This window comes from Culicoides brevitarsis, chromosome 3 (genome assembly GCF_036172545.1).
Source record: "Culicoides brevitarsis isolate CSIRO-B50_1 chromosome 3, AGI_CSIRO_Cbre_v1, whole genome shotgun sequence".
NCBI lineage: Eukaryota > Metazoa > Arthropoda > Insecta > Diptera > Ceratopogonidae > Culicoides > Culicoides brevitarsis.
In genome coordinates this window covers 4,374,610-4,398,147 of record NC_087087.1, presented here as the reverse complement: position 1 = coordinate 4,398,147, position 23,538 = coordinate 4,374,610, and the positions used below count along the sequence as shown (strand labels likewise).

The window sequence follows — 23,538 nt, the reverse complement described above, 5'->3', positions numbered from 1 at the left end:
AGAAACATTTGACAATGTCAAAAGTGTATCATTTGTGTGAAAGTGTCAAGGAAAAAATAATAATAATCATCATCATAAAATAAAAGAAAAAAGTCAGAGTACGGGAAAAAACTTTTGTTTGCATCATTTTCCTCACACTCATGAAAGTTTTACATTACAAAGACAGTGACTTTACTCCGGGAAACCATAACTATAAGCAGAAGTTGCATGAGATGAGAGACAAAAGACATTTTCTATAAAAGTTTAAAAAGACAAAAGCAAACAACATTACTTCGCTGTTGTTGCTACTGCTGCTGCTGCAGATCCAGAATGGAAATCTTCATGCAACTTTTCACAGAATTACACTCGCAAGAACTTTTTTTTCTGTTGTGCAAAATTACTTTAGAAAGAAAATTTTTTGTTTCGTTACATTGACAGACACACATTGTTTCCTGCAATTACGATTTGCATCATGTGTATGGCTCGTTGTTGCGAGGAAATGACAATTTAGAAGAAAAAAAAGTAATTTTTCTCTTATTCAAAAAGAAAGTCTCAATAAAAGCGCATTCTTTGGTCTTTTTGTATGAGGAAATGTGTGAAAAATGACAAAAATTGAGAAGAAATGTGGAAAATTAGAACAGGATGATCTTCACTAAACATTTATTTGTTCTTTAAAATTATATTTGAGTTTGAACGATTCTTGTTTGCAATACAAGTGAAGCAAATGACAAAAAGTGAATCAAAAAATCGACAAAAATTGCATTTTTAATGAGTTTTCATGAACTTTCAATGAAAAGTTAAGATTTTTTGTAGTTTATTACATATTTTTTATCCTTAGTTTTTTAAATTTTTTTAATAAAAATAAATAATAAGTTTTTTAAAGTCTGAAAATAAAAAAAAATAAATTAATAATTTTTTCAATTAATTTTAAAAAAAAAATTAAAAATTAAATTTAAACAAAAAAATTTTTTAAAATTTTAAAGAAATAATTTAAAAACAAAATATTTGATAAATAAAAAAAATAAATTAAATTAAAAAAAAATTAATTAATAATTATTTTTAACTTAATTAAAAAATTAGAAAATTAAATTTAGGCAAGAAAAAAAATTTTAAATAAATTAAAAATAAAATAAATAATTACGTTAAATGAAAAATAAATTAAAGTTAAATTAAAAATTAAAAATAAAATAAATTAAAATTTTTTTAAATAAATTAAAAATAAAATAAATAAAAAATAATTAAATTAAATCAAAAAATAAATTAAATAAAATAAAAAATTATTTTTTAAATAAAATAAAAATCAATGCGGCGAGAATTGAAACTAATTTTGAGTCGTATAAAATTGATAAACAGAATTTCTGTCTCTGAATCAGCAAAAAAGCGAATTTCTTTGCTTTTGAGACGAATGAAATTGATATCAGTCATCATGCTGATTTGTTTACATGCACTTTCCAAAAATAAATTTCCTTAAATTTTACGTAATTTAAGTCGCAATAACCAAAGTTCGAGTGCAAAGCGCATCCAAAATGATCCGTCGACCCCAATCTCTTGCTAATTTGTGCAAATCACTGACAAACCTCCGTGTTTCACGCCAATTTCAGCCATTCCTCGTTCACACAAGAGGCAAAAAGAACAAAGTCGACCTCTCGCAACTTGTGACTCCCGTTCCCATCAAACCATCGCCCGATGACATCAACGTTGGCGCCGAACTATCGGGAAAAATCGACAAAACTGCCCTTCTGAAGATCCTGAATCAGTTTACGCATCAAAAGGAAATCCGGAATTTGTGCTTGGAAAATGCTCTTGATGGTAAATTTTTAAAATTTTCCTTAAAAAATTATTTTTTTATGATTTTTCGTAAATTTTAGAGAGTTTTCAACAAACCGCCTTCATGAGTTTCCGCAAATATTGCATGGAAATGGAATCCCTGCCCGTCGATTTGCACATCACAATTAGTGACATCCTTCAAGGCGCCGGTCATCCAACGGATCTCTTTCCGTACTTTCTGCGACACGCGAAGCAAATTTTTCCGCATCTCGATTGCATGGATGACTTGAAGAAAATCTCGGATTTGCGTGAACCCGCAAATTGGTATCCGAGTGCGAGAGCGATAAATCGGAAAATTATTTTTCATTCGGGACCCACGAATTCGGGAAAGACGTATCATGCGATGCAGCGATTCGCAAAGGCGAAATCCGGGGTTTATTGCGGACCATTGAAGTTGTTGGCGCAAGAAGTTTATCACAAAATCAATGCAAGCGGGACGGATTGCGATTTAGTGACGGGAGAAGAGAGAAAATTTGCACAAGGAGAGGGAAATCCGTCGCCGCATGTTTCGTGTACTGTGGAAATGACGTCGGTTAATACTCCATGTAAGTTTTAAAAATTGAATTTTGATGAGAAATTTTTCATTTTTTGAAAAAAATTATTTTTTATGTGCATTTTTTTGTAACGAAAAATTTTAATTTTATAAAATTTTGATAAAAAAATTAAATTTCTTAATGAAGTAATTTTATGATTTTTTTTTCATTTTTTAAAAAAATTTTCTTTAGATTCAAAATTTAATGATTTTTTTATTTTTTAAATTTCATATTTTTCAAAAATATTTTTTTTAATTAAATTTTTTTCCAAGATTTAAAAAAAAATTTAAATTAATTTCATTTTTTGATATTTTTATGAGAAAAATAAATTTGTGTAATGAAACTTTCAATATTTGTAAAAAAGTTTTTAAGATTTTATGAAAAAACTTTTAAACTTAAAGATAAATTTTATTTTTAAAAATAAAAATTTTAAAAAATTTTTTATGAAAAATTAATTTTTAAAAATAATTTTTATTAAATAAAAGTTCATTTTCAAGAAGAAAAAAAACAATTTCTATATAAAAATATTTGATTTTGAAGATAAATTTAATTTTTTAAATTTTCTATAAGAAAATTTGATTTCTGAAAAGAAATTTTTAATTTTTATTTTTTTTTATTTTGTTTAAAAATTTTCACTTTTAAAGATAATTTTTATTTTTAAGACAAAAATTTATTTTTTTCATAAATAGAATTTCTAAAATTTAATAGAAATAAATTTTTTTATGATTTTTATTATTTAATTCATTATTAACTATTTTATTCAAAAGAAAAATCTTAATTTTTAAAGAAAAAATAAATATATTAAAAAAATGCATCAATTTTCATTTTTTGAAGAAAAAAAATATTTTTTTCTGAAATGTTCAAGTCTTGAGTAAATTTTTAACGCTTTAAAATTGAACCTAAATAATTTTTTTTAATTCTTTTAAAAATTTATAAATAATCTGAAAATAATTTTGACAAAAATTCAATTTAAAATTCAATTTAAATTTTAAAAAATAATAAAAAAAATTAAAAAAATTTTTAGAGGATTTAAAAAAAAATATTTTTTTATTATCTTTAAATATTTAATGAAGAAATTTTTTTTTTTCAATTTTTTATTGTTCTAATTTTTTTTCTTAAATTGAGTTTTTTATTTTATAATAAAAAAAATTATTTATTAAAGTAAAAATATTTTTTAAAATAATAAATATTTTTTTTTACATGAAAAAATTAAAAAAAAAATTAATTAAAATTTTTTATTTAAATTAAATTTAATTTTATTTTTTTAGACGAAGTAGCTGTAATCGATGAAATCCAACAAATAAAAGACCCAGGACGAGGATGGGCCTGGACTCGTGCCTTTCTCGGCTTAATTGCTGACGAAATCCACGTTTGTGGCGAACCCGGAACAGCTCAATTGCTCCAACGTTTATGCGACATAACCGGCGAAACTCTCGAAATTCGTCATTACAAACGCCTCACAAGTCTCACAATCGAAAAAACCGCTCTTGGCTCCTTAAACAACGTTCAACCCGGCGATTGTATCGTGTGTTTCAGCAAAAACGACATTTACTCCGTGTCGCGACAAATCGAAGCAAGCGGCAAAGAAGTTGCTGTAATTTACGGAAGTCTCCCCCCGAACACTAAAATCGCTCAATCCGCGAAATTTAATGATGTGAACAACAGTTGCAAAGTCATGGTAGCTACCGACGCAATCGGGATGGGTCTCAATTTGAGCATTCGTCGCGTCATTTTTTACTCTTTAATCAAGCCGATGGTCAACGAAAAGGGCGAAAAGGAGATGGATACGATTTCGGTGTCGCAAGCCTTGCAAATCGCAGGTCGAGCGGGCAGATATGGGACTCAATGGGAACACGGGTATGTCACAACTTACAAACACGAAGATTTGCCGACGTTAAATAAGCTTCTGGCAAGCCCGACGGAGCCAATTACGCAAGCAGGACTTCATCCGACGGCAGATCAGATCGAATTGTACGCTTTTCATTTGCCAAACTCGTCGTTGAGTAATTTGATCGATATTTTTATCACACTTTCGACTGTCGACGACTCGCTTTATTTCATGTGCAACATTGACGACTTCAAATTTCTCGCGGAAATGATCCAACATGTCCCGTTGCCGCTTCGTGCTCGTTATGTTTTCTGTTGTGCGCCAATAAATCGCAAAATGCCGCTCGTTTGTTCGATGTTTTTGAAATACGCGCGTCAATATAGCAAAAATGAGCCCGTGACGTTCGATTGGTTATCGACCCACGTCGCTTGGCCATGGAGCATGCCAAAAACCATCGTCGATTTAGTCAATTTGGAAGCTGTTTTCGACACTTTGGACTTGTATTTGTGGCTCAGTTACCGATTTATGGATATTTTCCCCGACGCGAAACTCGTTAGAGACATGCAAAAGGAACTCGACCAAATAATCCAACAAGGCGTCTTCCAAATTACGAAACTTTTGAAGAATTCCGAGACCCCGATCTCGTCAAATACTCCCGATGAGGATAGTTTTGCCTTAAGTACGCGGAAAAATCAGTACAACAGAAATACGGTTAATGTCACGAAAAGTCTCTTTGAAGACGGGTTCTTCTCAGATGATGAAAAGATGCAAAGAAGAGGGAAGGAAATGTCGAAAAGTCCGTTGAAATATGGGAAGTTGTCGAAAAAACTCATTGAACAGGGTTTGTTGACGCCTGAGATGTTGGAAATGTTGAAGAAAGAATGGAGTGCGAATGAGAATAATTCAAATAATGACGACGATGGGCCCTTTCATGTTGGCGGAAGCGGGAGAAGAGGGAGGAAAAAGTAGAGTTTAGGATTTTTTTTAGGGTAATAAAGTAGATGACAATTATTCAATTATAAATTTTGTCTTTTTTGAGAATTTTCAGAAAAAAAAATTTAAGAGAAGTATCAAAATTTAAAAAAAAAAAAAAGAAATTTAAATTATTTTATAAAAAAAATATTAGAGAAAATTTTAATTTTTTTTGTAAAATATTATTTTAAATTAATTGATTAATTTTAACTTTTTTTTAAATATTTTTTTGCCTTTCTTTTTTTTAATTTAAAAATTATTTTTTTTTATTTTTAATTTTTTTTTTTATTTTTCTTGAAATACCTCTTTGGATTATCGTGAAAATAAAATATAAAAAAATGAATTTTTCTTCAAAAAAATTTAATATACAAATGAAATATTTTAATTTTCAAAGAAGCTTTCAGTTTTTAATTATTTTCGTTAAAAAATTCACAAAAAAAAATTTCTCATCACAGAAAATTAAAAAAAAAAATTAAAATCTTCTTCCAAATATCAAATATTTTATATATGTAAATTCAATTTTTTTTAAGAATTTTTTTTACAAAGATAAAAAAATTTAAAAAAATAACAAATTTTTTGAGATTATTTTTTTTTTCATTAAAAATTTTCATTTGATAAAAATAATAAAAAAAGTTTAAATAAAGTTCAATTAAAATTTTTTTTTAAATTTTAAAATTTCTAAAAAATTAAAAAATATTTTTTATTTTATAAAACTTTAGATTAATTTTTAATTTTTTTTTATTTTATTAATTTTTTTTATTTTTTAAATTATTTTTTTGTATGAAAATTTATTATACTTTTTTTTTAATTTTTATTCATAATTTTTTTTTCGTCACAATCCAAAAAGAAAATTTCAAAAGAAATACATAAAAATATAAAATTTTTCATTGAGATTAATTTTAAATTTGTTAATTTTCAATTGAAAAAAACAAATTAAATTTGATAAAATATCGATATATTGATATAAAAATTCTTCAAAAATTAATTTGTTTATTTTTTTATTTTAAATATTTAATATTTTTTATTTTAAATTGTTTTTAATTAATTAAAATATTTAATTATTTTATTTTTTAATTTAAATAATTTTTAAATTTAACTTCTAATTTTAATTATTTTTTTTTTTTTAATTATTTTTTTTATTTTAATTTTTTAATTTAATTAATTTTTTTTTGCTCTGTTAAAATTTTTAATAAAATTTAATTTTTTTTTTTTTTTTGATATGATATATTTTTTTAATCAAAAGGTAAATAAATTCATTTGATTTTTTATTCAAGTTTAAACTTTTCTTTAATAAATTTTTTGATATTTTTAAAAATTGTAATAACTTTTTATTTTTTAAATTTTTAATTTTTTCCAACTAAAAATTGATTAAATAAATTAAATTAAATTTAAAATAAATTTTTAAATAAAATTAATTAAAAAAATATTTTTTTTTCTTAAAAATTATTCAATTTTGCAGAAATTTATGAGAGAACAAAACGATAAAATTAAAAACAAATTTTTTATATTTATAAAATTAACTTTATTTCGTCTTAACTTTAATTTCAGAACTACTCAACCTCAAAAAATCCACGTAATAAATCAGCCAAAAGTACAGCACTCCTACCGCGCAATAAACGCTCGTCAACATCAACGGCAAAAACGGAAAAACTAAATTAAATTTCAACAAATAATGGAAGAAATTTTCATAAACGAACAATCCCAAAAGTCCCATCAGGTACAGCACCTCATGATGCCTCAAAAGACATTTTTTATTAAAAATCCCTTGAAAAGCAATCACCGTAAGCGCCGTATAAGCTCCAAACAACCCAATTTTGATGAAAATTAAATTCGTCTTGAACAAAAGTGGAAAAAGCGAATAATATCCGACAGTCCCAAGGAACAAACTCATCCGTGCATCGAATTTCTCGACAACGGAAAGCAACGAAAGCGGAATCAGCACCAATAAAATCGCTTTTTCGTGCACATGCCATCCGAAAAGGAACGAAGTGCAAGCACACAAGGTCACTGCTTTGATGAAAATTCGAGGCGAGGCGTTTTTAACGAAAAATAATTTCACAATGATCGGCAACATGGCGAGAAATGTGATCAAAAAAGTCATTAAAGGCGAAATTTGTGGCAAAATTTGATGTTCGTACGTTTTAACGAGTCCTCCGGTGCCTGCGGCGACATCTCCTTTCCTTTTCATGAGAATTGCGGCGAATTTATCGATGAAATTGTACACAGCCCAGAAGTTGGGAGCCCAATAAGCGTGCGACAAGCCTCGTTTAAACGGAAAAAGTCGCGCCACGAGTTGCGGAATGTGATTTACGAAAGGTCCCAACGAGATTGCCGTCACCGAAACAACTACAAGGCCCAATTTCGTCAAATTTAGGAAGAAATTTCCTCTTTTTCCGAGACAATAGACCTTAAAAAGGTAAATTCCGTATACCGGAGCGATATAAATGTAAATATGCTTCATATGGAGCAAATAAGCGAAGTAAAAAGCAGCTTGCAAATATTTTTCCTGCAAAATTCGCGCGATACTCAGCAACATAATCCCAAATAAGAGTCCATTGTACTGAAAATGCACGTGATCGACCATCAACAAGCCGATATTTCCCAATAAAAGTCCCGCTCCGATGAGTTTTTTCGATTTTTCCAAGTTCATGGCATCCAAACAGGCTTTCACGCCGAGCGCGTAAACGACATCCGTGACAATTACACTCAATCTTTGGAAAATTACAGTCATCGGCGAAGCGTAATCCAAATTTTCCACGTCAAGCATCGCCGGGTCGAAGAAAAATGCGATTTGCGAGAGCATCCATTCGAAATATGCGAAGAGCGGGGGATAGTCAAGGGTCCAAATGCTGGTTGCTTCGTAATACCATTTGCTCAGAGGTAGGGAATGTGTCAGTGCGAGCCAATTTCGGTGAACTTCAAAGTCGGTTGAGAAGCTAAAAAGAGAATTTTATGTGAAGAATGTTGAAATTTTGGTGAAATTTACTTACTAAGCCGGCATTAAGAGGAGTTTCAAGCCCGTAATAGCGCCAAATATCGTCCAAAACATCTTGAAACGGGAAATTAGATGTGAAATTAATGGATTTGATGATTTTTTGTGATGGTTGAAAAGTAACGTCAGCAATATTTGGATGAAATTTTTACAAACAAATGTTTTGATAAGGCATTTTTATGAATGAAACGTCGAATTAGGGGGATGCAAGTTGATTTTTTGTCTCCAATGTTTCGTTGAATTGTCTTTTTAAATTTATTTCTGTAAAAAAAAATAATTTTAAAATTTATTTTAGTAATTATTTAATTAAAATTTGATTTTTTTAATTTTTTATGATTTTTTAAAATTTGATTTTTTTAATTTTTAAGAAAATTTTTAAAATTATAGGTTAAAAATTTTATTTTTTTTTTCCTCAAAAAAATTATATAATGAGTAATTTTTGATTATTTCTCAATTTATTATAAAATTACGTTTAAAAATTTTTTCTGATATTTTTACTATTTTTTATTTTTCTTATTCTATTAAATTTTATTAAATTTAATTAATTTAAATGAATTTTAATAAAATTATTTTTTTAAAAAAATTTCAACGTTTTAAGTTTAATTAAATTTTTTATCATTTATTTTTTTATAAATTTTTTTTTTAATTTTTTTAATATTCATATAATTTTTTTATTTTTCATTTTTAATTAATTTATTTTTTTTATTTAATTTAATTTTTTTATTAAAATTATTTTTCATTAGTTAAAAATTTTAAATTTTTATTGTTTTTTTTTTTGACAAATTTCAGTATTTTCAAAAATTAATTTTTATTTAAATATTTATTTTATTTTTTTTAAATATTAAAAAAATTTAAAAATTATCTCTCAATTTATTAAAAATTAATTTTTTAAGATTCCTTTTCATTCTAATTCTATTAAATTTTATTTTAATTAAAATATTTAAAATTTTTTTTTAAAGTTAAAATTTTTTTAAATTTTGTTAAAATTTTAAATTTTTTTAAATTATTATTTTTTTTTAAATTTTTTAAAATTTTTTCAATTTTAATTGAATTTAATTAAAGAATTAATAATAACAAAAAAAATTAATTCATTTTGTTTTATTTTTTTTTATTAAAATTATTTTTTATTTTTAAAAAATTTTAATTTCAGTATTTTCTTGAATTATTTTTTATTTAAATTGATTTAATTTCTAATTTTAATTAATTTTTATTGAAAAATAATATATTTTTTAAATTTTTTTAAAAAACTTTATTAGGTATTTTTATTTTTTTTTTAAATTAAATTTATTTTCAAAAAATTAAATTAAAAAAAAATTTTTTTCAATTTCATAAAAAATTTTCAAAAATTATTTTTTTAAAAAAATCAAAATTATTAAATTTTAGCATTAAAGTTTGAAGTTTAGCTAAAAAAGTAACAAAATTCTCACTTGTATCATCCTTTTCACCGCTCAGCTGTTTCTTGTTTACATTTTTATTCGCTCTGCACGCAAAAAATTCAAATTTCTTTAAAAAAATGGATAACACTCCGAAACAATCTTTCTTCAAGAGAAATCTCGTCGCCATCGTGATGATCCCGTTCGTCATTTGTGCTCACATCGGTTGGCAACGAATGCAGTACGTCGAAGAATTGGTTCCTGCTCACGAACGAAAGATCGTCAATGTCGCTGTTGAGGTAAAAATTTCCTTTTGATTCGATAAAAACAGAAAAATATAAATTTTTAATCAATTTTTCGATAATTTTTAGGCTCCAAAGAAGGTTATCGGGAGAGTTTTGCACACAATATTTCCGAGCGATGAGACCGAAAAACCTGAGAAAAAATAATTTTAAGAAATTTCAAACAAAATTTGAGCTAAAATCGATTTTTGAGACAATTGTAAATAAATTGTAGATTATTTTAGGAATTAATTTTTCAATTTTTTCCTTAAAAATTTTCAATTTCAAAGCAAATTTTAAAAATTTTTAATTTCATGCATGACACTTCCATGGGAATTCCTCATGATTTTTTCACAGTGTCGAATTTTGACAGTTCGTTACGTGTCAATTTTTCCAAAACACTCAAAATTTTTTGGATTTCTTTCGGATTTTTTTAAATTCTCAGCGTCATGGAGTCGAAAAAGCCCGGAAAGCAAGGCACGAAGGGCGCCAAACAAATTGTCGAAGAAAATAAAGCCACACTAAAGTTCTATCTTTACATGATTTCGGGATCTGCCGTCGCTTACTTCTTGTTGCAGTTGATTTTCGGCTCGTTATCATCATGGGGCACGATAACGCTGACAGTAATTTCACTTTTAGCTCAAATCGCGTCCTACAAATTCATGGAAATGATGTCTCGACCGAACATTACGGAAACTGGGCAAGTTTTGGATGCCGGCACGGATCTCAATATGGAAGGAGGCATCGCAGAACACGTTAAAGATGTCATAATTCTCACGTCAGGCACGATGCTGCTCTCGATTTTCTCGCATTACTTTTGGTGGGCTTTGCTCTTTGCGCCGTTGAGAGCTCTTTACATGCTTTGGGGCAGCGTCATTCAACCTTGGTTGCAGCAAAAAGACGAAAAACCCGAACAAGTTGACGATAAAAAGCAGAAAAAACTTGAACGGAGGATGAAACGAACGAACGTTCGATAAAAAAAATTAAAAAAAAATTTTAATAGAAAAATTGTGTGGCTGCTGGGAATGTTAAATTTTTATATTTTTTTGCATTTTATTTTTTTTTTCTGTTAATAAAATTCAGTTTTGACTCTTAAATTTTTTACTACTTGCTGCGTTCCCATAATTGAATGTTTAGTTTTCTTTGTTCCTGTTTGTGAGTTCGATGCAAGGCTTGAACTTTTTTGAAGTGTTCCAATAAGTCGTCAAAGTTGATGTATTTGTGACTCGCTTCGGATGCTTGATTTTTTGAAGCGCTAAAAAAATTTAAAAAATTGATTAATTATTTTTTAATTTTTTTTTTTTTTTGACAAAAATTATTTTTGGATATTTTAAAAATTTATTTTTATTTTATTTTATTTTATTTTATTTATTTTATTTTTAATTTCAGTATTTTCTATTTTAGGTAAATTTTTTTTTAAATATTTTCATGTAAAAAATTTTTGATTAAAATTTTTAAATAAAAATATTATCATTAAAGTTCTTTTTATAAAAAAAAAATTTCGAAAAATTTCCAAAAAAAAAAAATAAAAAAAAAATTAACTCCCAAAAATTGAAGAAAATATACAAAAGCTTTTTAAAATTATTTTGTTCATTTTTGTTTCTTAAAAATTTTTTCATACATTTTCTTCAATTTTTGAGAAACAGAATTTTTTATAATTTTTTTTAAATTAAAAAAAATTTTTTTTTTATTAATTATTTAAAACATTTTCAAAAAATAAAATTAAAAATAAACATAAATATAATTAAAAATAAAATAATAAAATAAAAAATTTTTTCATTCTCATTTTTCATGTTTTATGAAAATTTTCATTAAATTCATCAAGTTTAAAAAATTTAAAATTATAAAATATTTTTTTTTTAATTTCTTTGAAAATTGTTTTACTTTAAAATTTTAAAAATTTTATCTTGATTTTTTTTTAATTTAATTAAAATTATTTTTTTCTAAATATTTTTAATTTTTTTAACGTTTGATTTTCATTAATTTTAATATATATTTTTTTTTAAAATTAATTTTGTATTTATACAAAATTTGTAAAATAATTTCAAATACAAAAATTTTAATATTTAATTTTTTTTAAGTTTAAAAAATTAAAAAACTTCAAAAAAATTTTTTTAAATGAAAATATAAAAAAAAATATTTAAATTTAAATTATAAAAAAAAATTTCAGTTTAAATTTTTTTTTTTTTTGAATTTATTTTTTTTTAAATAGTTAAAAAATTAAAAAAAGTAAAAATTTAAATGTTAAAAATTTTATTTTTTAAATGTTTTTATTTTTTTATTTTTGTTAACTTTAAATATTTTTTAATTTTTTTTTTTCAATTTTTAACGTCAAATTTTAATTAATTTTTATTAATTTTTTTTTTTTTATTTTAAAAAACAATTTAAAAACTCACCTTGCTTGTCCCCAATAATTCGGCACACACTGCAACCGATTCTTCAGCAAATGAAACGCCTCCGTTTGCGGCAACAGCATCAATATCCCGTACAACGCTTGAGCCAAATATTGCGCATCGGCTTGATTCTCGTGCGAAACCAACGTTAGTCTCAACGTTGCAAAAATCGGCGATTCTAACAATTGCACCAATTTATCAACTTCTTCCAACAAATCAACCGTTATCTCAATTTCACTGAAAATCCCAACGAGTTGCGAAACGTGCAAATAAGCATGTCCCAAAATGCAAAGCGCCAACGTACTAACGGGACAATTCGCCCACGAACGATAAAGGCAAACGAAGAGTTTCGAACTGGCTTCGTCATTTTTGGTGTCTTTCAGGGAAGTTCGTAGCTCGTAGAGTTCAGGCGAGGTCAAGAGGATGGAATTTAACGTTCGAACCATCGTCGAACTAAAATGCAAATTCGTGACTTCTTCTTGAAGAATTTCCGAGAAAGTTTGGTAGATTTTTTTCGCATTCAAAAGGACACAAAGTTGACGAATTATGAGATTTCCGCGTTTTTCAAGAAGATTTTTCTCCTTTTTGAAGCAAGTTAAAAGATTTACGAGGAAATTTCGATATTGGGCACGATGAACATCATCTCCTTTGGATTTCGTGCTATTTACGATTTCCGCGAGGACAATTAAGCTCTCGAGAACTACGTCGTCTGATGAATCCGAAGATAAGACATCTAACAAAGCAGGACTCAGATTATTCGCATGTTCTGACATTTCATCGTGAATTTCCGTGAAAAGATGATGAATCCATCGAAGAACTGCAACTTTTGTATTAACGCTACTATTGACTAAATATTGCCCCAAAACTTGCATCACTTCGTTCAAATTCAAATTTTTCAAGTTTTCCTCTTTTTCCTCCTTTTTCGTTACTAATTCAAGCAAAGCGGTGTTCACGGCGATCGCTGATTCGCGAATATGTTTCCTGGCGTCGTCATCATAAGCTAAACACGGAAGAATCGCTTGAAAAATCCCACTTGAGAATTTAAGCATCTTTGGTCCAGATAACGTCACGAACTCTCGAAGCCACGTAATTGCCGTAAACTGAATTAATTCGTGTTGCGATTGGGCATGAGCGATCAAAATGTTCGTCATACTCGGAATATCAGCGGAATTGGGATCATTTCGAACGTTTCTCAAAAATTGCATGAGAAGCGTTTCATTCATTCGTTGAATTTCTGTCGCTGTGTCATCCAACATTTGAAATAAACCATCCAAAATTTCAGGTAAATGCACTACCATATTAATTTCGGGCACAGCATTCAACACGGAAATCCACGAAATAATAAATTGTCGCGCAAAATTATTTTTCGTATAAATTCTTTCACGAATCAGAGGTAAAAAAGTGTTCAAATCGAACTTTTGATAGGATTCCGTGACGACATCTTTCAGTAAACGATCCAATAATTCACTTCCATTTTTCACCGAAATATCCGGGTCTGATGATAATTTCGCTAACGACGAAAAAATCTCAGGAAAAACTTTTAAAACGCTCGTTCTTGCGATTTTAACGACATTGTACAAAGATTCTGTTGCTGAATATCGAACTTTGGCATCGCCATCCATGCAGCAATTTAACACGGGAAATACAATTTCATTCAGATATTTTTCGCAATCTTTTCCTAATCCGATGGCAATTGAAGCCATTGCGATTAATCCGCCCTTTTTCTTGTTCGGATCTCGGTTCGAGCAAAATTCAGTTTTTACGACATTTAAAAGGGTTTTGATTTGATTGAAATTTTTGCTGGCATTGAAATCGATTACCATTCTAAAAAAAAATTGATGAAAGATAAAATTGCAAATTTCTTGCGAAAAAAGAGATAAGACTCACTTTTCTATTTCACTACTTGCTATTTTACGTTTTTCGTAAGTTTTGTCGCCTAATGCCTTGGCACAGGAATCACTCAAAGGCTCGTAAATGCTCTGCATTGTGTGAACCTGATTTATAGTTATTTGTAATTTGCGAAAATCTGACGAAAAATGATGATGATGATAAAAACTTTGGGTTGTTGTTTACTTTTAGGGCATTCCGTAAAAAAAATAAATGCTACTATGAATGTTTTTGGTCTGTCAGTTTATCATAAATTTAAAAAATTATTTTATTATAGTTTTTTTTATGTTAATTTAAGAAAAATTAATTTTTTTCTGAATTTTAAGAAATTTTTTCATCTTGGTTGCATTTTTGTTTCAGAAATTATATTTAAAGATTTTGACTTGAAAGAATTTGTCTCGTGTTCACTTGAAAAAAAAAATAAAATGTTGACCATAAAAAAATTTCTTATTCCTTTTTAACCTCGCCAGCATATTATTTTTTGAAAGCAATAAACATCTGCTTTTGATCATCAAATCTTTTCCTTATTTCAATTAGATTTTTAAATTGTGATCATGTAAATGTACTATAACCGAAGCATCTTCTACTATCAAACAAACATATCGGCAGAAAAAGTGTATTACTTCGATTGGTTGAGAATTTCGTTTAAGAGTTAAATAACGTTGCGTATTTTTTGATTTTAAGAAATTTCCTTGTTCAAATGTTGTTTTAAAATTAAAATTTTACGATTTTGGCAAAATTTTAGAAATTTTAGATTTAGGAAGACGCAAAATGTCTTCTTCCATGTTTCGGATGTCACATCGGATAAGACAAATATTATTTACTGAACTTTGACGAAGGATGTTTCTGCAAATGAAATACCAACGTCATACTATTAAATACTTCAGCTTTTTTAGTTATAGCTTGTTTCGTTTTTTTTTTATCTCAAGCTGGTTAGAATTCAGTTTATCTTACTTGAAAGAATACTAAAGTAAGGATAATCTTTTGTTTTTTGATCATCAAGCAATTTTTTTGAATCCAATAGGTATGAAATATCGAGCCTGTAAGTTCCTGAAAAAATAGCATTAGGTAATTCTTCAGTTTTTTTTTCATTAATTGTGTTGAATATTCTTTAAAAAAAATTATTTAAATTTTTTTAATTCTGAAAATTCAAAAAATCTTTTAATTTTTTTTATATTCAAGTTTTTCTAAAATCAACTTTAAATTACCTGCCTTACTGAAAATCAAAAAGCGCTCTCGTCATTTACAACTTTTTTCATTGATGAGTCATTCCAATTTGACACTTCAAATAATTTACGAATGACAGTCACTATCCGCTTTTGCCGCAGACAAGACGTCGATCTGCAATAAAAAAAATTATTTATCATTAAATCAAAGTCCCTCTGAAATAAAATCCTAAATTATAAGTTCACTGCCTGCTCAATTCCTGTTAAACTTGCCAAATTATGTCCCACCAAACCGGAATTAAATGTAAGTCTTATCTCTTGTTCTTCAGAAATTTTTATCTCAACTTTCTCTCTTGTTGATTTTTTTTCCAAAAGCCAATCCTGAGTTGATAAAATTCTTCAGCAAATGCAAAGATGGCAAAGTGCGCGTCGCAAAGATCTCCATTGAAAACGGTAAGAGGTCAAATGTCGATGCATTCGAGCGTAACGTGATTCTGAATGGAGGCGGATGCTATTTTTACGCTCGAATGATTCATCCATTCATTCATTGAAGTTTATTAACACTATTTTTATCAATGTATACTTACAGAGGAGTTGACACTCGTTGATCACAAACAGGTGCAAAAAACATGGTCTTCGGACTACGATACTTTTATGAAACCCCTGATAAAGCCAGATACTCCATGTTACATCTTATATCGGTATGATTTCACTGATTTTCACTAAAAATCCGAATTTTTAATAACTTACGTTTTTAGTTTGGATGAGAAGACACCATTAGGTTACGCTTGGCTTCTCCTGAGTTGGGTACCTGATACAGCGGCAATTCGCGATAAAATGCTTTACGCCTCGACAAAAGCCACGTTAAAGACGGAATTTGGTTCGGCGCATATCAAAGAGGAATTCCATGCGACACAACTCGATGAAACAACCTTCGACGGATATCAGAAACACAAAAAGGCATTCGCAGCTCCAGCTCCCTTGACGAGTCGCGAAGAAGAATTGGAAGAGATGCGAAAGCACGAAGTTAAAACTGACATCAGTGTCGATAGTAAGCAGCAAACTTTAGGCGGCGTTTTGTTCCCCATCACGGAAGCTGCGAGTAAAGCGATGCGCGATATGGTCCGTGGCTCGTACAGTTATTTGCAATTCCGCATAGATCTTGCGGAGGAAAAAATTCATCTTGTTAAGGCGGGAAATGTCGAAGTTTCGAAATTGGCAAAAGAAGTCCCCGAAGACAGTGGGAGATATCACTTGTTTTTGTTCAAACATACACACGAAGGAGATTATCAGGAAGCATTTGTGTTTATTTATACCATGCCGGGGTACTCGTGCAGCGTGAAAGAGCGCATGATGTATTCGAGTTGCAAGGGACCCTTTTTGGAGACAATTCAGGAGCATGGCATCACATTAACTAAAAAAGTAAGTTTAAAATCTCATATTTTCGAAAATTTGTTTCTGAAGCTTCTCATATTTTCGAAAAATTTGTTTCTGAAGCTTCTCATATTTTCGAAAAATTTGTTTCTGAAGCTTCTCATATTTTCGAAAAATTTGTATCTGAAGCTTCTCATATTTTCGAAAAATTTGTATCTGAAGCTTCTTATATTTTCGAAAAATTTTTATCTGAAGCTTCTCATATTTTCGAAAATTTTGAATTTAAAGCTTCTTATATTTTCGAAAAATTTTTATCTGAAGCTTCTCATATTTTCGAAAAATTTGTATCTGAAGCTTTTCATATTTTCGAAAAATTTGTATCTGAAGCTTCTCATATTTTCGAAAAATTTGTTTCTTAAGCTTTTCATATTTTCGAAAAATTTGTATCTGAAGCTTCTCATATTTTCGAAAAATTTGTATCTGAAGCTTCTCATATTTTCGAAAAATTTGTATCTGAAGCTTCTCATATTTTTTTTCGAAGCTTCTCATATTTTCGAAAAAAAAAATTTTCGAAAAGCTTCTCATATTTTTTTTCTGAAGCTTCTTATATTTTCGAAAAATTTGTTTCTAAAGCTTTTTAGTTTTTCGAAAACTCAATAAAAATTTATTTTTCAGATCGAAGTCGATTCGGGAAGCGAATTAACCGAAGAATTCTTGCAAGAGGAGATCCATCCGAAGAAAATTTTGCATCGTCCTGCATTTGCCAAACCCAAAGGTCCCGCAAATCGGGGTCCCAAGAGACTGACGAAGCCCACAACGCCCGAATAATGCGTTTTTATCACATTTTCAAAATTTTGTGTGCGTTTAAAATTTATTCACTATGCTTCCTATGTAAAACGCGAAAATCAAAAAAAAAATTATAAGCAGGGACTTGTTAACGCGCGGTTTCTTTATAAAAAATTGAATTCTTTTTTGACGTATTTTTGCAGATTCAGGTATTTATAATATATTACAAGTTAGATTTGTATTTCTACTAAAAAAAAAAATAAAATATTTAATAAACGAGCAATCACAATTTACTCTAAAAGCCTATTTCGTATCACTTTTTGTCGATTTTTCTTCGGCTTTTTGGAGTTGTTTGTCGAGCTCGTCGAGCACATCGAGCGACAATTTGTCTTCGCCGACGCGTAAAGTGTGATTCATCTCGAGCGGCGTCGGTTGATAATTCATATCAACAGCTGCAGCTTCTCTCGTGATCTTCAAACGACTCAATTGCATCCGGTGTTGCCAATATTGCACGTCTTCGACGGTATGTCCGCTGAGTTTGAGCAATCCAAGCGTCAATAAACCGGCAATTCCTCCCATAGCGAGACCCGCAGCGCCTCCCGCTGTCATTCCCTTGAGTCCCATGTTGACTTTGTAGATGGCGCCTGTCAATCCGCCGGCTGCGAGATATTCCCAAACTGAGGATTTGCCGCGATATGAAGCGATTGTCGTTGAAATTGCCCTAAAAACGTAAAAAAATGTCGAAAAATTTAAATTTTTCATTAAAAATTTCAAAACTCACGTATACGAAGTCGTGAAAAGTGCAACTCTCCATCCCCATTTCATCGCGCCGCGCACAAATCCGGTCGTCACGTTGTTCTGAAGCATCTTTTTCGCTTCGAAATGATTATCGAAAGCCGTCGCTTGATTCCGCTCCATGAAATTCATGTAAGAAATGCGCGAATCAACGAAGCCTCCGTACATGATACCGACAAAACCTCCAAAGAGACATGCCTGGCGGATGGAATTCAGTTCGGGAGATAATTCGCCAAATTCACTAAAAAAAAAGAAATTTTTATAAAAATTTCGGAAAAATTGAATTTCAGTAATTTACCTGATGGAATAAATTGCCCTCAAACGTTCCATCGGCGATTGTTGTGCCCGGAGTTCTTGAAATTTCGCCAATTCTGTCTTGTCGGGTATGATGAGGTCTTTGTCATCGATGTTAAAGTCGAAGCCCAAAAAGGCCATTGACACGGGAATTGTCTTTGATGCCGTTCGCAACATGATGATTTCGATAATTTACGGCAAAATAGAAATTAAAGAAATTTTTTGTTGCACAATTTTTTGGTCATAACAATCGAGTCGAGTAAGGACAATACAATTTTAAAATTTTCATCCCTTTTAAACATTTTTTTTATAATTTTTAGGTTAAAAAATTAAAACAAATAAAAAATACGTAAAAATTACGTAAAAATACGTAAAAAATACGTAATTTTTATTTTGAAAGCCCATTTGATAATTTTTAAGCTCCAAATTGATCAAAAATTTTTTTTTAATTTTTAAGGTTTCAAAAATTATGAAAATTTGAATGTCTTTTTGAAGGTTCTGAAGCTTGAATATTGACAAATAAAAAATACGTAAAAATTACGTAAAAATACGTAAAAAATACGTAATTTTTACTTTGGAGGTATATTTGATAATTTTTAAGCTTGAAATTGATCAAAAGTTATGAAAATTTCATTTGAATGTCTTTTTGAAGGTTCTGAAGCTTGAATATTGATAAATAAAAAATACGTAAAAATTACGTAAAAATACGTAAAAAATACGTAATTTTTACTTTGGAGGTATATTTGATAATTCTTAAGCTTGAAATTGATCAAAAATTATGAAAATTTCATTTGAATGTCTTTTTGAAGGTTCTGAAGCTTGAATATTGATAAATAAAAAATACGTAAAAATTACGTAAAAATACGTAAAAAATACGTAATTTTTAAAAATACGATAATTTTTAAGCTCCAAATTAAAAAATACGTAATTTTTAGGTTTTTGAAATTGCCCATTTGATAATTTTTAAGCTCCAAATTGATCAAAAATAACAAAAAGTGTCTTTGGAAGTCTTTTCGAAGGTTCTGAAGCTTGAATATTGACAAATAAAAAATACGTAAAAATTACGTAAAAATACGTAAAAAATACGTAATTTTTATTTTGAAAGCCCATTTGATAATTTTTAAGCTCCAAATTGATCAAAAATAACAAAAAGTGTCTTTGGAAGTCTTTTCGAAGGTTCTGAAGCTTGAATATTGACAAATAAAAAATACGTAAAAAAATACGTAAAAATTACGTAAATAATACGTAATTTTTATTTTGAAAGCCCATTTGATGATTTTTAAACTTGAAATCGATCAAAAATTACAAAAAATTTTGAAATTGAATTCGAAGTGAAATTTTTCGATCTCGAAATGAATTTAATGAAAATAATTTTTTTATAAAATCTCGAAACCTAAAAAATCTTCAAAAATTGCATTAGCCTTATTTTTTCGATCTCGAAAAGTCATAAAAAACTTCAAATTTCGTCATGGGACCTTCTTGAGTCGAATGAAATTGATAAAAAATCATCCCAAATGCCATTTAGGCTCAATTTTTTATCAATTTCATGCGTCTCACTCTCATCCGTGTTGCGAGAGGAAAAAAACTTTACAGAAAAAATCGCAAGAATGGCATCAAATATCCTTAAATTAACATCGACATTGCGTCTTGCGAATCGCGGAGCTGGTTTGATCAAGGTAAATATCAAAAATTAACCAAATTCTCTTCAATTCAACAAAAAATCAAGACTTTCAGAATTTGTAATTACGTAATTTACTGTGTTGGTTATTTTTCCTTGTGAGAAATTTAATTTTTTATAATTTTTTTCGCAGCGAACTGCATCCTCGCACGCTTCTGACTACAAACATGCCCTTTTGAATGTCCCCGCAACGCAAGTTACGACTTTGGACAATGGATTGCGTGTCGCAAGCGAAGATTCCGGAGCTGCAACTGCCACTGTTGGTTTGTGGATCGATGCTGGATCGCGTTATGAGACCGCTGCGAATAACGGAGTTGCTCACTTTTTGGAGCACATGGCTTTCAAGGTAAGAAATTTTCATGAAAAATGGTAAAAAATGTAAAAAATTGAAAATTTTAATTTTTTTTTTCAAAAAGGGAACCGCAAAACGCAGTCAAACCGACTTGGAATTGGAAGTTGAGAATTTGGGAGCTCATTTGAATGCGTACACGTCGCGGGAGCAAACTGTCTTTTACGCCAAATGTTTGTCCAAAGATGTCCCCAAGGCAGTCGAAATCCTCGCCGACATCGTTCAAAACAGCAAATTGGGCGAAGCTGAGATCGAACGCGAACGTGGCGTGATTTTGCGCGAAATGCAAGAAGTTGAGAGCAATTTGCAAGAAGTTGTCTTCGATCATTTGCATGCGACAGCGTATCAAGGCACCCCGCTTGGCAACACAATTCTCGGCCCAACCAAGAACATCAAGTCGATCGGCAAAAAGGACTTGAAGGACTACATTGAGCAACATTACAAGAGTCCTCGGATCGTTTTGGCGGGCGCTGGGGGCGTTTCGCACTCCGAACTCGTCAAATTGGCGGAAAAAGAGTTGAAAGGCGTCACAAACACCTTCGACGGAAAATCGCCGCAACTCGAGCCATGCCGTTTCACCGGTTCGGAAGTTCGTGTACGTGACGATAGCATCCCCTTGGCTCATGTTGCCATCGCTGTCGAAGGATGCGGATGGGCTGATGCCGATAATGTCCCCTTGATGGTCGCCAATACTTTGATTGGAACGTGGGATCGTTCGCAAGGCGGCGGCGTCAATAATGCGAGCAACTTGGCGCGTCATTGTGCCGAAGATCAAATGTGTCACAGCTTCCAGTCGTTCAACACCTGCTACAAAGACACCGGATTGTGGGGAATTTATTTCGTTTGTGACCCAATGTCGATCGACGACATGATGTTCAATTTGCAAGGCGAATGGATGCGTTTGTGCACGCAAGTTACGGAGGCGGAAGTTAATCGCGCAAAGAATTTGTTGAAGACAAACATGTTGCTGCAATTGGATGGAACAACGCCCATTTGCGAGGATATTGGACGGCAACTTTTGTGCTACAATCGTCGCATTCCATTGCACGAATTGGAAAAGAGAATCGATGTAAGTACCTGAAAAATTGAAAAAAAATTAATTAAAAAATTTTTAAAAATAATTCAAATTTAATTTAATTATTAATTTTTTACTGACTAGTTTTTTTTTATTTAATTTTAAACTTAAAAATATTTAAAATTTAACTTAATTATCAATGTTTTAAATGACTTTTTTTTATTTTAATTTTATTAAAAAAAATTATTTAATTTTATTTTGAATTTTTTTTTTCTAATTTTAAAAAATATTAAAATTTTATTTAATTTTTATTTTTTATTGACTTTAATTTTTTAATTAAATTTATTTAATTTAATTTTGTTTATTGAATAAATTTAATTAAAAAATGAAAAGGTAATAAAAATAATAATTAAATTATGTTTATTATTTTTTAAATTAAAATAAAATTAATTGAAAACAAAACTATTTATTAAAATTCAAATAAAAAAATTAAATGATCAAAAAAAATTAAAATTTAATTTAAAATTGAAAAAAAAATAATTTATTTAATTTGAAATTTAAAAAATAGAAAAAAATTAATAAAAATAATTAATTTATTTTTGAATTTAATTGTAATGATTTTTAAAATTAATTAAATATTTTTATCTTATTTAATTTTTTAAATATATTTTTATATGATTTTTCTTTATTAATATTTCTAATTTAAATTTTATTTTTTTTTTATTTAATTCAATGAAAATTTTAATAATAAAATTATTTATTAATTTTATAAATTCATTTAAAAAAATTATTTATTAATTATTTTTTTTTTTAATTAAATTTAAAAAAATAAATTTAATTAAAATAAAATTTTAATAAAATAATTTAATGTTTTCATTTTTTTTCTAATTTTAGGCTGTTGACGCTGCAAACATCCGCGATGTCTGCATGAAGTACATTTACGATCGTTGCCCCGCAGTTGCTGCTGTAGGACCTATTGAAAATCTCCCCGACTACAACCGTGTCCGAAGCGGCATGTACTGGGTTAGATTGTAAACGACAGACAGATCGAGTGTGAACGAAAACTAAAACTTACAAACAAAAATTAGAAAAATTTTAATTTCATTTTCGATGCAAAACTTACCTACCAATTACTAAATAAAAAAAAAACAGAACATGAGAGATGTAAAAAAGTAAAAAACTTCAAATAAATTATGATGAGCGACAAATAAACGACAAATCTTGTTTTTTTTACTTTTTTGAGTAAAATGGAGAAATTTTATTAAAAACAGGTAAGAATTTAAATTTTTTATTTAAAAAAATAATAAAATAAAAAAATTTTAAATAAAAAAATAAAAATAAATAAAATTTGATTTTTTAAAAATTTTATTGAATAAATCTAATAAAAATATTTTTTAACCTAAAAAAAGGATAAAAAAATATTTTTTTAATTTTTGAAAAAAAAAATTAATTTTAATTGTTATTTTAATAATTTAATTTTTAACTTTTTAATTTTTTTTGAAAGTTTTTATTCAAAACAAATTTTTTTAATTAAAAAAAATTCAAAAAATATTTTTTTTTTCGATTAAAAAAAATCGGCAATCATGAAATAACATTTTCAAACATATGTTTCGTAATTGTAGAGATTTTGCAACATTTTGAGATGTTTGAAATGAAAAAGCAGAATATAATTTTTTACATAAAACTTTTTGATTTTTTTTTACATATCTTAGTTTTAAAAAACGAAAAATTCAAATAAAAAATAGAATTTTTTTCAGTGAAAAAAATTTTTTAACCTTCAAAAAAAATTATTTTTTTTCTTGAATCTTTATTATCGAGCATATGGTTGCGATTTTTGACATATTCTTTAACATAAAAATATTTTTTTAAAATTTTTTAGTTTTTTTATTGTGACTTTAATTTAAATTTAATTTAATTTTAATTATTTTATTTAATTTTTCTCAATATTTAATCTCAATTTTTTAATTTTTGCAGAATTTAAAAAAAAATAATTTTAAAAAATTTTTTTGAGTTTTC

The 23,538-nt window shown here is 28.3% G+C and overlaps 8 protein-coding genes across 8 annotated transcripts; 5 read left to right on the top strand and 3 right to left on the bottom strand.

Annotated features, from left to right (window-relative positions):
• The first annotated feature begins 1,426 nt into the window (after nt 1-1,426).
• Nucleotides 1,427-5,184, top strand: LOC134835116 (ATP-dependent RNA helicase SUV3 homolog, mitochondrial). The gene is made up of 3 exons (XM_063849981.1): nt 1,427-1,788; nt 1,848-2,351; nt 3,608-5,184. The coding sequence occupies exons 1-3, from the start codon at nt 1,506-1,508 to the stop codon at nt 5,134-5,136; spliced, it is 2,316 nt and encodes a 771-aa protein (XP_063706051.1). The 5' UTR covers nt 1,427-1,505; the 3' UTR covers nt 5,137-5,184.
• A 1,453-nt stretch (nt 5,185-6,637) lies between these two features.
• Nucleotides 6,638-8,307, bottom strand: LOC134834328 (probable dolichyl pyrophosphate Glc1Man9GlcNAc2 alpha-1,3-glucosyltransferase). The gene is made up of 2 exons (XM_063848954.1): nt 8,130-8,307; nt 6,638-8,075 (listed from the first exon to the last, which is right to left on the bottom strand). The coding sequence occupies exons 1-2, from the start codon at nt 8,186-8,188 to the stop codon at nt 6,662-6,664; spliced, it is 1,473 nt and encodes a 490-aa protein (XP_063705024.1). The 5' UTR covers nt 8,189-8,307; the 3' UTR covers nt 6,638-6,661.
• Nucleotides 8,308-9,588: 1,281 nt separating this feature from the next.
• On the top strand, nt 9,589-10,037 carry LOC134833773 (uncharacterized). Its single transcript, XM_063848215.1, has 2 exons — nt 9,589-9,803; nt 9,876-10,037. Exons 1-2 carry the CDS (start codon nt 9,645-9,647, stop codon nt 9,951-9,953), a joined length of 237 nt encoding a protein of 78 aa, XP_063704285.1. The 5' UTR covers nt 9,589-9,644; the 3' UTR covers nt 9,954-10,037.
• Nucleotides 10,038-10,136: 99 nt separating this feature from the next.
• Nucleotides 10,137-10,884, top strand: LOC134833772 (transmembrane protein 208). The gene has a single exon (XM_063848213.1). It carries the CDS (start codon nt 10,235-10,237, stop codon nt 10,760-10,762), a length of 528 nt encoding a protein of 175 aa, XP_063704283.1. The 5' UTR covers nt 10,137-10,234; the 3' UTR covers nt 10,763-10,884.
• A 5-nt stretch (nt 10,885-10,889) lies between these two features.
• LOC134833771 (protein VAC14 homolog) lies at nt 10,890-14,240 on the bottom strand. The gene is made up of 3 exons (XM_063848212.1): nt 14,066-14,240; nt 12,182-14,002; nt 10,890-11,040 (listed from the first exon to the last, which is right to left on the bottom strand). Exons 1-3 carry the CDS (start codon nt 14,161-14,163, stop codon nt 10,890-10,892), a joined length of 2,070 nt encoding a protein of 689 aa, XP_063704282.1. The 5' UTR covers nt 14,164-14,240.
• Nucleotides 14,241-15,393: 1,153 nt separating this feature from the next.
• Nucleotides 15,394-17,500, top strand: LOC134833971 (twinfilin). Its single transcript, XM_063848480.1, has 5 exons — nt 15,394-15,535; nt 15,607-15,684; nt 15,821-15,932; nt 15,990-16,653; nt 17,281-17,500. Exons 1-5 carry the CDS (start codon nt 15,511-15,513, stop codon nt 17,431-17,433), a joined length of 1,032 nt encoding a protein of 343 aa, XP_063704550.1. The 5' UTR covers nt 15,394-15,510; the 3' UTR covers nt 17,434-17,500.
• Nucleotides 17,501-17,547: 47 nt separating this feature from the next.
• On the bottom strand, nt 17,548-18,741 carry LOC134833972 (RPII140-upstream gene protein). Its single transcript, XM_063848481.1, has 3 exons — nt 18,485-18,741; nt 18,173-18,427; nt 17,548-18,112 (listed from the first exon to the last, which is right to left on the bottom strand). The coding sequence occupies exons 1-3, from the start codon at nt 18,655-18,657 to the stop codon at nt 17,695-17,697; spliced, it is 846 nt and encodes a 281-aa protein (XP_063704551.1). The 5' UTR covers nt 18,658-18,741; the 3' UTR covers nt 17,548-17,694.
• A 1,276-nt stretch (nt 18,742-20,017) lies between these two features.
• Nucleotides 20,018-22,741, top strand: LOC134833092 (mitochondrial-processing peptidase subunit beta). Its single transcript, XM_063847285.1, has 4 exons — nt 20,018-20,156; nt 20,292-20,504; nt 20,575-21,576; nt 22,417-22,741. The coding sequence occupies exons 1-4, from the start codon at nt 20,088-20,090 to the stop codon at nt 22,555-22,557; spliced, it is 1,425 nt and encodes a 474-aa protein (XP_063703355.1). The 5' UTR covers nt 20,018-20,087; the 3' UTR covers nt 22,558-22,741.
• The last annotated feature ends 797 nt before the right edge of the window (nt 22,742-23,538 follow it).